The sequence below is a fragment of the Microtus pennsylvanicus genome, chromosome 2, assembly GCF_037038515.1.
Source record: "Microtus pennsylvanicus isolate mMicPen1 chromosome 2, mMicPen1.hap1, whole genome shotgun sequence".
NCBI classification, from domain to species: Eukaryota; Metazoa; Chordata; class Mammalia; order Rodentia; family Cricetidae; genus Microtus; species Microtus pennsylvanicus.
This window is the reverse complement of record NC_134580.1, coordinates 67,672,252-67,686,811: the sequence shown is the minus strand read 5'-3', so window position 1 is coordinate 67,686,811 and position 14,560 is coordinate 67,672,252. Positions and strand designations below refer to the sequence as shown.

The 14,560-nt window shown below is 48.3% G+C and overlaps 1 protein-coding gene across 1 annotated transcript in view; it reads left to right on the top strand.

Annotated features, from left to right (window-relative positions):
- Positions 1-1,623: 1,623 nt before the first annotated feature.
- Ptprj (protein tyrosine phosphatase receptor type J) overlaps positions 1,624-14,560 on the top strand; it is a 161,946-nt gene continuing 149,009 nt past the window's right edge. Inside the window, exon 1 of the mRNA XM_075961257.1 lies at positions 1,624-2,097. Within this exon, the coding sequence (XP_075817372.1) occupies positions 1,660-2,097 (438 nt within the window). The 5' untranslated portion in view covers positions 1,624-1,659. The remainder of the gene's footprint in view (positions 2,098-14,560) is intronic.

Genomic DNA, 14,560 nt, shown 5'->3' with positions numbered 1-14,560 from the left:
CAGGCTCTCTCTATAATGTTGCCCTGGTTGTCCCAAAACTCACTGTGTAGACCAGGTCGTCCTCAAATTTAGTTCCACCTGCCTCTGTCTCCTGAGTGTTGGGACTAAAAGTGTGAGTCCATCTGACACTAGTGACTTTATTTGTTTATTTATTTTGGTTTTTCGAGATAGGGTTTCTCGGTAACTTTTGAGCCTGTCCTGGAACTAGCTCTTGTAAACCAGGCTGGCCTCAAACTCACAGAGCTCTGCCTGCCTCTGCTTCCCGAGTGCTGGGATTAAAGGCGTGCGCCACCACTGCCCAGCCTATCGTTTCTTTCAGGAAGGTTTGTTGTGTGCACCATTTCCTGGTTTAGCACTTGTTTCTGCCTCAAGAAGGGTGAGACGAGGAGGAAGATAATTCCTCCTGAGCGTGTAATCAGACGCAAAGCACAAAAGGACAGGAGCTGTCCAGTTCCCTCTTTCACCTGTCTCTCTGTGTGGAGCTTTGTTCCCACTTTGCAGTTGGGACAGATTGGACACCTGGTGGTCTATACTCCAGTTCTCAGACTAGACTCATTTTATTATCTTTGTCACTCAAGTTTCCCCAAATAGAATGCTCAGCCTCCTATTGCTGTTTCTTAGAAGGCCATGGTTGAAGCATCTGCCCCCGGCCCCCCCACCCCCCCCCCCCCGCCCAAGTTGCTCCCACTTCCTGCCATACTGCTCCCCTCTATCTGCCTGGTGAAACCCAACACCCTTCAAAACCCAGCTCAAGTGTCACCTCCTGCCTTGGTTGGAATCAACTTCCTGCTTCATTACTTCTTTCTTCAGTTTCCTCTTGTGAACCTGGGCACAGTAGCAATATTCGTGGTACTCTGTAACTCCTTTCAGATCAGGTTTTGTGACGACAGCTGCCAGATGGGCTCATTCTGTATCCCACCCTCTTTGCAACTTTACCCATGATCTCATTAAATCTGTAGACAGGTACCAGTAGTATCTTCACTGTATACGGGAGCAAAGGGTGGTCCAAAGAGGTGAAGCATCTCTCTCCAGGTCACACAACTAGGATTACACAGTTAGTAGATACAGCACAGCTGGGTTTGCCATATGCCACAGCTGGGGCTTTAATCACTGGACCAGCTTCTGTGCTGGCCCAGTGTCTGGGGGAGAGAACAGAATGCATGGTGTGCTTCCAATACTTTCGGGGTTCATCCACTCTTCTCCCAAAGCCCAGCCACGGGCCAGGCTTCACCGGATTGCGGTCTAGAAGCAAGCATGGCTGTCACCTGGGCAAGAGGCACACTCAACCTGGGCCAAGGAGCGAGTGTCAGCCTGGGAAGTCCGTGTTACCCAGAAGCTTTGGCTAGTGGCTCTGGAACTGTGGAGCAGCGTCCTGGGTCCCGAGTCCCAGGAATGTGGGAGGGCTAGGCGGGCAGGGAGGGGGCGCTTCCTCTGGCCGCGGGAGGGGAGACGCTAGAGCGTGTACCGGGCCCGCCACCGCCCACTCCCCGCCCGCCGCCTGCTTGCTGGGGGCGGGGGCCACGGCGAGAGGGCGGCGAGGGGCCGCGGAGGACTGCAGCCGCCCGGCCCGCCCGAGTGGGAGGAAGCGATGAATATTCAGAGGGGGAGGGGAGGAGAGGGGGCCGAGCGCTCGGCGCGGCTCCCTGCAGCCCGAGCCGCATGACGCGCGGAGGAGGCAGAGGGAGCAGCCGGGGCCGCGCGAGCCGCGAGCCGGGCGCCACGCGCGAGGGGTGGGCGTCGTTTGCTCCGCCCCGCGAAGCCCCGGAGTGTCTAGGGCCGCGGCCGCTCCGCGCCAGGCGCGCTAGGCTCCGCCGTGTGGCCGCCGCCGCCGCCGCTGCCGCTGCCATGTCCCCGGGGAAGCCCGGGGCGGGCGGAGCGGGGACTAGGCGGACTGGCTGGCGGAGAAGGAGGCGGAGGCGGCGGCTGGAGGCGGAGACGGGGGCGCCCGGCTTCGGGCACCCGGCGGGGCGCGTCCAGGGCACGTTCCAGGGTGCGCAGGGCATGAAGCCCGCGGCGCTGGAGACGCGGCCACCCCCGCGCTCACCCGGGCTCCGCTGGGCGCTGCTGCGGCTGCTGCTGTTGCTACGCCTGGGCCAGGTAAGCCTTCGGGTGGGCCTGGGCGTGTGGAGGGAGGACGCGGGCCGGACTGGCATGCCCTGCACCTGCCCCTGTGTCACCCGCTCGAGGATTAACCGGTAGGGTGTTGTGGATCGCGGTGCTGGGAACTCTCCTCCTGGAGGGGGCTGGTGAGATCTTGGCCGGCCTCCCGCTCCAACCACCGAGCCCCTTCCCCTGCTGCTGGGTGCCAGGGGGAGGGCGGGATCCTGGGCCCCCCCGGGTGTTACCGCAGTGGCGGGTGGACTCGCTGTGAAAGCCCCTGCGTGGGCTGCAGGCGGCAGTGGCCCGGCCTTTGCTAGAGCTGGTCACATCTGGCCAGCGCGGGGCCCAGCTCGCGCGGCCGCCGGGCCGGAGGGGGCGTGTTTGCGGAGGGCTGTGGATGCGGAGCAGCGCCGGCCTGGCCGAACCGAGGCCGACCTCCGACCTGCCTTGGAGGGGCCCGAGGGCTTGGGCGGAAGGGCAGTGGCGGTGGCCCGGTGCTCGGGGACAGGGCCTGGCGCAGGGCAGTCGGGCGGTGGGCGAAGCGCGGGACCTCGGGGTGGAGGGCGCTGTTTGTGGCGCAAGTTCCCAGCCCTGCCAGGGTGGCCGCTCAAAGGCGTTTCTTGACGCTGCCGGCCTTGTTCTCATCATCACGCCGGAGATGGTACTGGCTTTTCTAGTTGTGTATTCTTGCTTTGTGGGGGCTAGCTAACCCCCTCCTCTCTGAACTATTTTTTTTTCTCGTTTCACTCTTTCGATAATGTTGCGCCCGGAATATGGGATCTCTTCTTTCTGTGGTAATTCCATGGGGGGCGGGGAGGTGATGCAGGGCAGTTGGGGGATATTCCCATTTAGCAGATAGGGAACTGAGGGAGAGAAGTGAAAGAGTGGAATCACCCAGCCGGTGCTTCGGGAGCTGAGCAAGCGACTTCTGCCTCACAGCCTTCTGGGAGCTGGCTGTGGTCTTGAAATCTGCAGTGGAAAGTGACCTGGAGGATGCTCTTGTCTTGCTTTTTGCTAATGAAAATCTCACTAACTTTATAGATACCAGCTGCAACCAGATAGTGAAACACAAATGAAGTATTGACTGGGGATGGAACCAGGCTTCACACACGCAGGATTGTCTGAGAGGAAACATACGCACTTGGCAGCAAAACAGGCAGGCAGAAGAAGGGAGCCTGACTCTGGGGGCTGCCTTCACTCTCAGCAAGTCACTTCTAGTTTCTCTCAGGATTTGCACAGGTCCCAAGGAGGCCTGGAAGGTGGCGTGACCCCGAGCAAATAATTCTTACTGGAGTGGGTGTGAGATGAGTGCAGTGTCTAATGAAGCATCAACGTTGAATTTGCCCCCCCTTCCCCCTTTCATCTTCAGTGAAAAGCCTCTGTAGAATGGAAATGGGGAGGAGTCACGCCATTGTTTGGTAGAATTGTTTGTAGGGCTTCAATTGGATAGTGCATGAAAGAATTTTGCAAACATCAAAAATTCACTTTTCAGCTAATGCTTTACCAGATGGAATTAGCGTTAGGAACAGTGTGTATGGGCTTTCTTCATCCTGTGCAGCAGTCTTTGAGGTTAAAGAACTGATTTGTACTTGAAGTGCTCTCCAGCCCTCTTTTCCCAGGAATTCAGTATGTAGAATAGGGTGACTTCAGCCTCATTGAGGTTTGTTTGCCCCTGCCTCTCAGGGATCCCTGTCTTGATATTCTCTTATACTAAAGTTGATACTATAGAAGCATTTGGTCTACATTTCCCTTTACATTTGGTATATATATTACTTTTGTTTCAACTATAGAAATTGTAAGTTGTGCTTGAATTAGCAAAAAGTATCTTGGGTAAATTTATTTCTTGCTCAAGCCTTCCTTGTGTTTCAGTAGCAGATTGCTGCTCTTTCCTTGCCTTGTGTTGGGTTATTTCCTTCCTCTGTAGTTTGTTCTGTAGAAACTCAAGAGTACTGTCTTCATAGTCTCGTTTTTGGATTTATTACAAAATAGGAAATGTAAAAGGTTTTATGAAGAAGTATCCCCGAAAGCTCACACTCAGCAGTCTCATTTTGATAGGTTGTGGTGTTGGGGTTGGAGCCCAGGCTGGGAAATGTGCTCATACGTTCTCTGCCACTGAGTTGCGTTTTCAGTTCCAAGTCAATGCCCTTTAGAACTGACTGAAAGGCAGTTTCATGGGCTGGGATGACGGGGCATTGAGTAAGAGCTCTTGCTGCACAAGCGTGAGGACTTGAGTTCAAATTCTTGGTACTCTGAAATGTGGCTTGTGGTCATGTGTGCCAGGGATCCACCCTGTCTGATGGAGTGACAGGTCAGAGGCTCAGTGTGAGTGCAGATGTATGCATTCATACTTGTGTGTATTACTCTGATAGACATATTCACAGTTATCCTCAATCCCCATTTTTTAAAAAAAGATAAGCTTTTTTGAGACATTTTTTTCAATATATATATTGAAAAAAATATATATGTACCCAGACCCTCTCATTATACGGACTAGGTTGTCCTTGAACTCACAGAAATCCACCTGCCTTTGCCTCTCTAGTTTTGAGATTAATATTGTGCATCACCATGCTTGGTGATAGCTCCAGGTTTTGAAGGCAGCTCGACCTCCTCCACAGGTTGAGTGACAACCTGTGCCTAGTATTTTTGGCTGTGTTTTCACTGTGGTTGCAGTGCTGTGTTGCTGTGTGTGCCCCAGACTGCTTACAAATTGAGTCCATTAGGCCTGGCTCCCAACCAGCTCCAGCTCCAGGGGCTCTGACTTTCCCTTTCATCTCCACAGGCACCCACACATACGTGGCAGACAGTTACATAGTTAGACACACGTACACATCAATAAATTAAAAATAATAAATCTTTAAAAGTCAGCCAGATTTGAGATATTTTTTGAAATCATTTGTGTAGGAAAAAGAGGGAATATATTTGAAGACCTCTCTAATAGTTGATTGTTTTTATTCTTATTAAAGTGGGGAAAAAAGAGAGGTCACAGAAAAGTCCCAGCTTTGTTTGGACACTAATGAGGACAGTGTGTGGAAACGGGAGAACCAAGATGCCAGAAGGCTTAGTACTTAGTAGGCCCAGAAAAGCCATTTTTGAAACTGGCATTTCACTCCCTCTGTCCAACTCCAGGGCGAGGACGTCCGTGGTGTGCTGTGTCGACCATCCCTTTCGGAGTGTGCATTTTACACAGTTCTGGTTTATGTACGCGTTAGGCAATGTGGGAAAGTGAGCTCTCCTTTCCCTCTTGAGAGCCCTGCTCGACAGCAGTCTGCTTCAAAATAGTAGTAGTATTAGCAGCAGCAGGAGTAATAATAATAATAATGGAAACAAAACAGAAGCAACTGGTAGCCAGCTAGTTGGTCTTCCAGGGTTCCCTTTTGCTTTGTCTTGTTTTCTTGCTTTCCTGATGGATGATAAGTTTATATCTTTCTGTATTGTGGCGAGTCCATCAGCCTGGTTTCTTTCCTGTTTTAACCAGAGCGCACACACTAAATATTTTGACTCCTCTTAAAACTGTTTTTGAACTTCTCACAGGAGTGATTTTATTTTCCTCTTGCTTCAGAACAACAAAGGGAAACCCAAAGTCTGTTTTGTTTGCAGACAGTTTAAGGAAACTGAGCAAATTGGTTTATGGTTAGTCTCTGACTTTGGGCTCAATTCAAGTTCAGCCCCAGGACAAAGATAACCAGGAATAACCATACTTTCCTGAGCAAAGAGAATCCTGGCTCCAGAGTGAGCAATTTTGGTCAGCAAAGAGGTTATTTAGCTCCTAAAAGTAATGCTTGAGGCTGAGGCCAAGTTTCTGGATGGCTGTAACCTGGCTTTGGCCAGTGCATCATAAGTAATTGCTTCTTAGCTCATTCACTTCTTGGCCAGGGGAATTATTTTGAGTGCCGGATAAGATGCAATTTTCTGTGTATTTCCCTTCTAACATCATGCCCCCGATAATATTATAATTAATAGTTAGCATTAGGTGTGGCAGGTGCCGCGTTTGGGCAATCTTAATGCGTTATCTCATTTATTTCAGAAGTTCTGGTGGTGGCTGTTACTCCTGTTCTTATTTTGTGAGAAAGCTGAAGCTCACAGCTCCCAGAGTCCTAAGTAGAGCCAGGTCTCCATTTTCCCAGTTTATTGTCCATGCTGTAGAAAGCATGCACCTTCAAGGTTTTCAGTATAGAACTGAGCACCTATGCCAGACTCCTGAGGCAAGAGACAGGCTTGTGGGCCCTCAGTCTTGATAGGGCCGAGCATTATTTTGTATTCTTTGTGTTCCAAACCATGTGGAATTAACACCTTCAGGCTCCTCTTGACTACTTAGGTTTCTTTGGAGTCTGAGTCTGTATGCAAAGGCACCCCTGCCTTGGTGTGAGCAAACTGAAATGGGTGAGTCTGGGTATGGGTTTTACTCTGCCACTCAGGAACTGCGTGAACTGTAGGCAAGCCAGTCACCACTACAACTCTTCATTTCCTTATCTGGGAAGTGGAACTAATACTTCCTGCCTAGCTGGGTGGTGGAGGAGTCAAGTAAGATAGAAAGAAAGACTGTCAAGTAAAACCTAAAGCTGACCATTTGCTGGCAGTGGCTGCTGCTGTTGGATGGGGGGGAGCGGGGGATTGCAGGATGGGAAGGGAAGAAAGGGGGCTTCAAGTTATTAGTTTCTAGAACAAATATTTGTCAAATGTTTCTGAAGACGTTTTTGTTTTTAATATGTTAGGAATTATTTTAGTTAGTGAAACAGTATTTGTGACTGTATCAAGCCCATGTTTCTAGTCAGACTAGGCTGCATATGGAGTCATGGTAAGGAAATTTGCTTAAATTTAATAGTGAACCTGAGGAAGCAGTCTGAATAAATGATCATGTCTGAGGTGGATTTTGTGAAATTACACAGGTGACAAATGCTTAATTTGGGGGCCAGTCCCTAAGTAAAGCCTTCCTGCGGAAGAAGAGCCTGCTCTCTTATGAACTGTGAAGGTGGGACATGATTTAGCTCGCCACCAGGTATCTAGCCACAGTGGTGATGTTGGCCGTGTGGCGGCCTTGTTCTTCCTTCAGAGAAAGAGCTGGCGCTGGATGGACCAGAGAGGGAACGGCGAGGAGGGGCAGAGAGTCGCTGGGTGGAGGCCCCTGGAAGCGTCAGAAATCTCTGACCAGCAAAGTCTACAGTGGGCTTATCACCATCTCGTAGGGCTGGCTTTCCGGTGACTTTTCTAGTGACCCCTCAGAGGACAGGAGTGTAGGAAACTTGTTATTACTTCCTTATTAGTGACAGCTGTAGCCATCCTATTGTCTCAGACTTTCCATGGCATGGAAATGCTGGTGTTGGTGGTAGGGTGGCGGGAGGGCATACAGCCCCCACAGAAGATCTAATTTTAGACATGCAAATAATTTTCAGTTCCACTTTTCCTTCTTCCTCTTAGAGGGAAGCTGTCCTGCTGCCCTTTCTGAGGCTTGGGCAGACAATGCCGTAATTATGTCACAAACTAGCTGCTTCTCCAGGGCAGGAGTGGGGTGCTTGTTTTTCTGGGTAGATGTGCCAGGGGCCAGCCCAGTAGAATTTCATGCCTTCTGAGTAGCTGAGTAAATATTAAAAGTTAGTACTGCATGGGCTTTAGAGCAATATTCTTTGTCATTTTTGGTGACAGGTAATAAGGCCCTTAGTAGAAGGGAGAATCTCTTTCCTAAAGGGATGAATCCACGGGGGAATTTCTCGTCAAATTTGAGAAGTTTTGTAGACCCTCTAGTAGGTTCTTGAAACCAGATCTCATGGTGCATCGTATGTATGCAGTGTAAGGGGCCTTACTGCTGCCTCCGAAGTGCTGGGATTAAAGGCGTGCCCATCCATCCTCGCCACACCCAGCTTTAGATGAGCTCTTCAGAGTGGATTCCCCTCCTTTTTGTGGTGCTGGGCTGGAACCCAGGGCCTCTGATGTACGAGCAGGCACTCTCCTCTGAGCTACATCTCTAACCGTTGGCCTCTAAAAATCACCTCTGAAGCCCAGGTCAAAGAGCCTCCAATGTAAACCAGTGTACAGTAGACCTTCTGTGGTTTCTGAGGTTTCGGTTACCTGTGCTCAACTGAGGCTAGAAATAGTGAATAGAATATTTTAAGAGAGCAACCACATTCACATAATTCTTGTTAGAATGTATTGTTATAACTTTCTATTTTTTATTAGTTGCTAATATCTTACTGCATCTATCTATAAATCAGATTTTATTATAGGTATGTCAGATAGGAAAGAACATTATATATAATACATGTGAAGGTCAGTGCTGTTCGTGGCTTGAGGCATCGACTGGGAGTCTCGGAATGTCTCCTCCATGGTAAGTTGGGACCACTATAAGCTTAGAAAACTATCAGTTCTTTTCAAAAATGGCGTTTTCTTTTTGAGGTGGGGTCTCACTGTGTAGCTCTGTCTGGCCTTGAATTCACAGATATGTCCCTGCCTTAGCTTCTGGAGTGCTGGATTTAAAGGTGTGCACTACATGCCTGACCAAAGATGGATATTCTTGTAGGGAAAAAAGTGGTTTCTCATGATGAACAAAGTATGGAGAGGCAGATTGATCATAAGTTCTTCATTCTCAGCCAAATAGTGAATTTGGGACTGGCTGAACTACATGCCATGTCTCATGCTGACTTCTAGAAACTGCTTCATGGGCTGGAGATGCAGCTTAGTGTAGGGCCTTTGCCTACCACAGCTTCTCCCTAAAACCACTACATTTTTATTTAAGTGTGTGCATGTGTTAGAGAGAGGGCATGAGCAAGAGATGTGTGTGTGTGGGGTTTTACCATGGAGCATGTGTGACAGAGAATTGTTTCTTTTTCATGTGAGTACTGGGGCTCAAACTCATCATCAGGCTAGGCGGCAAGTGCCTTTACCTAGATCTGTCTCGCTGACCATTAAAAACTACTTATAGGGCATATTATGTTCCTGTCATGCTCTGTACTTAACCTTTTAAGTTTATTCAATTATTTTGATGATCATGTCATTTTTTTGTACCTGTATAGGCCCATTTTTCTGACTAACTGCCTGGTGTGCAGACATACGGGCCCTCTGTTTTCATGGTCTAACTCCCCTCACTGGCAGTTCTTCCTGGAATGTCCCTGATGTTTATTTCTTATATCCTTCACAGCAAAACACAACAAATTAGGAATTTTGGAAGCACGAGGTGGTTGTTAAGAAAATTGCAGAGGTGGTAAATAGTTTGGAGTGTTGTCTGCTGGTACAGCCCTGGTCCTAGGATTGCTGAGTTGGAAGAAGTGGACATTCATTTAAACTTAGAGCTGTTGAATGAATGGGTTTCTAAACTTTTGCCCAGTTGGACCCACATATGCAGGTTTTAAGAGGCCTGTTTCTCCATACCCTTGTCTTGGGTTGAGGAATGTTAAACTTCTAAGAATGCGTAAGTCTGAGAGGTGAAAAATTTTACCATGAAAATTATTTGTAAGCCGGGCGGTGGTGGCGTATGCTTTTAATCCCAGCACTCGGGAGGCAGAGGCAAGCGGATCTCTGTGAGTTCGAGGCCGGTTTGGTCTACAAGAGCTAGTTCCAGGACAGGCTCCAAAGCTACAGAGAAACTCTGTCTCAAAATCCCCCCCCCAAAAAAATTATTTGTATCTTTAATTTTCATTTGGTTGAATATCTTTTTCTGTGTTTGGGGGACATTAATTGTTGTTATTAACTTTTAGTTCATTAAAAAAAGTCCTTGTTGGGGAGATGGCTCACTTGGTAAAGTACTTGGCATGCTAACATAAGGACCTGAGGAGTTTGGGTTCCTGGTATCTATGTAAAAGCCTGAATAGATGTCTGGAACTATTTCTCGGGCAGTGTGGAGGCAGGTGGGTACCTAGAACTTGTTGGCTTGCCAGTGTAGCCAATCAGTGAGCTCTGGCTTCGGTGAAAAACCTTGTCTCTAAAGATAAGGTAGACCGAGAAATAGTGGAAGTCACCATTTCAACTTCTGCCCCTCACATACACATGCACCTATGCACCCATGCACTCATGCACATATGTACCCACACACCCATGCACTCATGCACACATGTACCTACACACCCATGCATCCATGCACACATGTACCCACACACCCATGCATCCATGCACTCATGCACACATGTACCTACACACCCATGAATCCATGCACTCATGCACACATGTACCCACACACCCATGAATCCATGCACTCATGCACACATGCACACATGTACCCACACACCTACACACCCATGCATCCATGCACTCATGCACACATGTACCCACACACCCATGAATCCATGCACTCATGCACACATGTACCTACACACCCATGCATCCATGCACTCATGCACACATGTACCTACACACCCATGCATCCATGCACTCATGCACTCATGTACCCACACACCCATGAATCCATGCACTCATGCACACATGTACCCCCATACCCATGTATCCATGCACACATGTACCCACACACCCATGCATCCATGCACTCATGCACACATGTACCCACACACCTACACACCCATGCATCCATGCACTCATGCACACATGTACCCACACACCCATGCATCCATGCACTCATGCACACATGTACCCACACACCCATGTATCCATGCACACATGTACCCACACACCCATGCATCCATGCACTCATGCACACATGTACCCACACACCCATGTATCCATGCACACATGTACCCACACACCCATGCATCCATGCACTCATGCACATATGTACCCACACACCCATGCATCCATGCACTCATGCACACATGTACCCACACACTCATGCATCCATGCACTCATGCACACATGTACCCACACACCCATGCATCCATGCACTCATGCACACATGTACCCACATACCCATGCATCCATGCACTCATGCACACATGTACCCACACACCCATGCATCCATGCACTCATGCACACATGTACCCACACACCCATGAATCCATGCACTCATGCACACATGTACCTACACACCCATGCATCCATGCACTCATGCACTCATGTACCCACACACCCATGCATCCATGCACACATGTACCCACACACCCATGCATCCATGCACTCATGCACACATGTACCCACACACCCATGCATCCATGCACTCATGTACCCACACACCCATGCATCCATGCACTCATGCACACATGTACCCACACACCCATGTATCCATGCACACATGTACCCACACACCCATGCATCCATGCACCCGTGTACCCACACACCCATGTATCCATGCACATATGCACCCGTGCACCCACATGCACACACATATTAAAAATTGTCTTCTTATTATTAATTTGTTCATGCTCTTTGAAAATTAAGGGATTAAGTTCTTACACTCCCATTTCTGTTTCAAACCAGCTTTCCCCAATTGTTTTAGGTGCAGCCTTATTCCTTAGGATCTTTGATCATAAGACAGCATAGAACTTGGAGCCAGCCTGCCTAGGTGGAACCCTGATTCTATCACCTAACTAGCTGTGTGCTCCTGGGGAACGTCCCTGACATTTCTGACTTTTGTTGTTCATAGCTTTACCATACTGGTAATAGCAGTGCTACTTACTCAGGACTGTTGTATAAGTGATCACATTCTGCCTTGTAAACGGACAGACATTTTACACAATACTTAGGTGCTTACTCAAAAGATAGATTCTAAAGTTAAAGGAAACATCATAATGATGGAACAAAATTATGTTGTAGAATCTTTTAATTTAGATTTAAGAGATTAAATCCAGCTTGGTGGTGGTGGCTCATGCTTTTAATCCCGGCATTGGGGAGGCAGAGGCAGGCGGATCTCTGTGAGTTTGAGGCCAGCCTGGTCTACAGAGTGAGCTCCAGAACAGCCAGGGCTACAAAGAGAAATCCTGTCTCCAAAACCAAAACAAAGCATCAACAAAAAGAGATTAAATCTGCCATAGATTGTGTGCATTCTGTGCACATTCACATCCCCCATGAGTGTATTAAAGTGTGAAATGTGGAGGACTGAAGATTGAGAGCCATTTAAATTATATTTCCCTTTTGATAAGTGTGTATATTTGAATTAATATGAGCTAAGTGACCTTGGGATATAATCAAGGAATGGCCAATATGATCCTGGCCCAAAAAGGAGCAGAGGGATACTGTGTCCATTAAAAAAAAAACGAAAAACTAGGATTCCCTTTGTCTTGGTTCGAGCCATTTCTCTTTACCTTGTGATTGGGCCAGTTCTAGCTGTGCCCACCTCCTGTCACTGGCTACGTTCTCTGTGGAGTCAAGAGGAGTTATCTTAAGCTACCAATGAAAAGTGTTAAGACATACTCCTTGGCTTAAAGTGTTGGGAGATGGAGGCCTTGATAGTCGACTCCTACTATGCCACCTGTTTCCTCAGAGGCGGCCAGGGTACAGTGCATTTCCTGTAGCCCGCAGAGAAGACATCACTGCGTCATGGGGTCTTCTGAGCAGCCTGCTGGCAGTTCTGTGTGCAGATTACTTGGGATATTGAGGGAGCTGCTGCCAAGAACTCAGTTCACAACCTTTGGGGTCAGCCTCACTCTTCCTTCTAGCTGTGCGACATTGGGCTGTCTCCTCTGATGCTCAGTACCTCACCCATCATTGGGTGTTCGTTGCTGTTGGATTATTTTATTTTGTGGAGACATTATCATCACTTACTATTTAAAATTAAAAAAATGTATAGTTTATAGGTGGTTTTACATACACCTAAACTCATTAAACCTTGCCTAGGATTTTATCGTTGTGAAGAGACACCATGAGGACGACAACTCTTATAAAGGAAGACATTTAATTGGGGCTGGCTTATAGTTTGGAGGTTCAGTCCATTGTCATCATGGTGAGAAGCATGGCAGCGTGCAGTCCGACATCGTGCTGGAGAGGAACTGAGATGGCCACACTAGGCCTTGCTTGAGAGTCTAAGACCTCAAAGCCCACCTCCACAGTGACACACTTCCTCTAAGTCACACCTACTCCAACAGGGCCACACCTCCTAATAGTGCCACTCCCTATGGGCCAAACACAAGGGTCTATGGGAGTCATTGCTCTTCAAACCACCACCACTCAGCGTCTCTTTGAGTTTGCCACTGTTATTCTAGGGGTGTGTATGTGGTTTGAAACTAATTCCTTCCAGAACATGTATAGTGAAGTTTCAAAAACCGTAGGCAGGCTGAGCACTTGGAGACAGAGGTAGGCTGAGCTTAGGACCAGCCTGGTCTACATAGTGAACTAGCCAGGGCTTGCTTAGATCCTGACTTAAGAATACATAAGGAAACAAAGGGTGAGGCCTGGTGATGTACTTCGGTGGTAGAACTGGCCCACATGTGCCAGGCCCTAGGTTTAAGTCCTAGCATTGGGGTGGAAAAAAAGCATAGTGGCTCTCACCTGTGATCCTAGCGCCTGGAAAGTGAATCAGGAGTCTTGTCAGTTCATTGTCAGCCTGAGCTGAGTGAGATACAGTCCTAATGCTCCTAGCCCCGCAAAAGAAACAAAGAAAACCTAAGGCAGTGCGTTTAAAAATGAATTTAATGAGTTTTAGCCTTGAGTTTACTGGTAAGCACTGCATTGTGAAGCTGCTGCTGCAGGTGGTGGAAAGCAAGTACACACATGCGCATATGTGCGTGTACATTGCTTGTAAAAAAAAATTTTAACCATCGATTCAGTTGTTTCCCAGAAAATTTCCAGGTCTCCAAACCCAACTGTTAGTGTGTGAACTGTGGGAGGCGCCCTGTGAGGGAAGTAGGTAGAGCGTGTTCCCAGTGAGGAGCCTGTGTAAGGTCCTCATTTACTCGTATCATTGTTTCATGTGACGGAGAGGGGCTGAGGCAGGCACAGGCTCGGGAGTCCCAGTAAAGCCTGTGTTTAGTGCTGCCCGAGAATATTGGAGGAAGAAACCATGGGTCAGTGCCTGGCATTTTGGCAGCTGTGTGGTAGAGAACTACAGTCACTACCTGCTTCTTTGGTTTAAATGTTGTTTATCCCCTTTTGTGGATACCAAGGATCAAATCCAGGGCCTCACACATGCTGGGCGAGTGCTGGAACTGAGCAGCATCTTGAGAGCCTGTGCAGCACTGTGTGGCCGAGGGTCCACTGGGTCTGCTGCCCTCAGCCCAGGACTGATTTGCATGGACTCGGGCCAAAGCCGTCTAAATGCCTGGTGGCTGTTAGTTCTAACCCCACTTCCCAAGTTGGTTCCAGTCACATGCTAGTTCGTTTACTTGTAGATTTTAGATTTTATTATTTTTAATTTAATTTTTATCTTATATGTATGGATATTTTGCTTGCATGTATGTCTGTGCATCAGATGCATGCCTGCAGAGGCCAGCAGTGGGTGTTGGGTCTCCTGGAACTGGAGTTGTGGATGGTTATGGGAATCAAACACAGGTCCTCTGAAAGAGCAGCCAGTGCTCTTGGCTGCTGAGCCATCTCTTCAGCTTCTATGTTTTTATTTTTTTAAAATCAGAATATAATTGGTGCCATTGATATA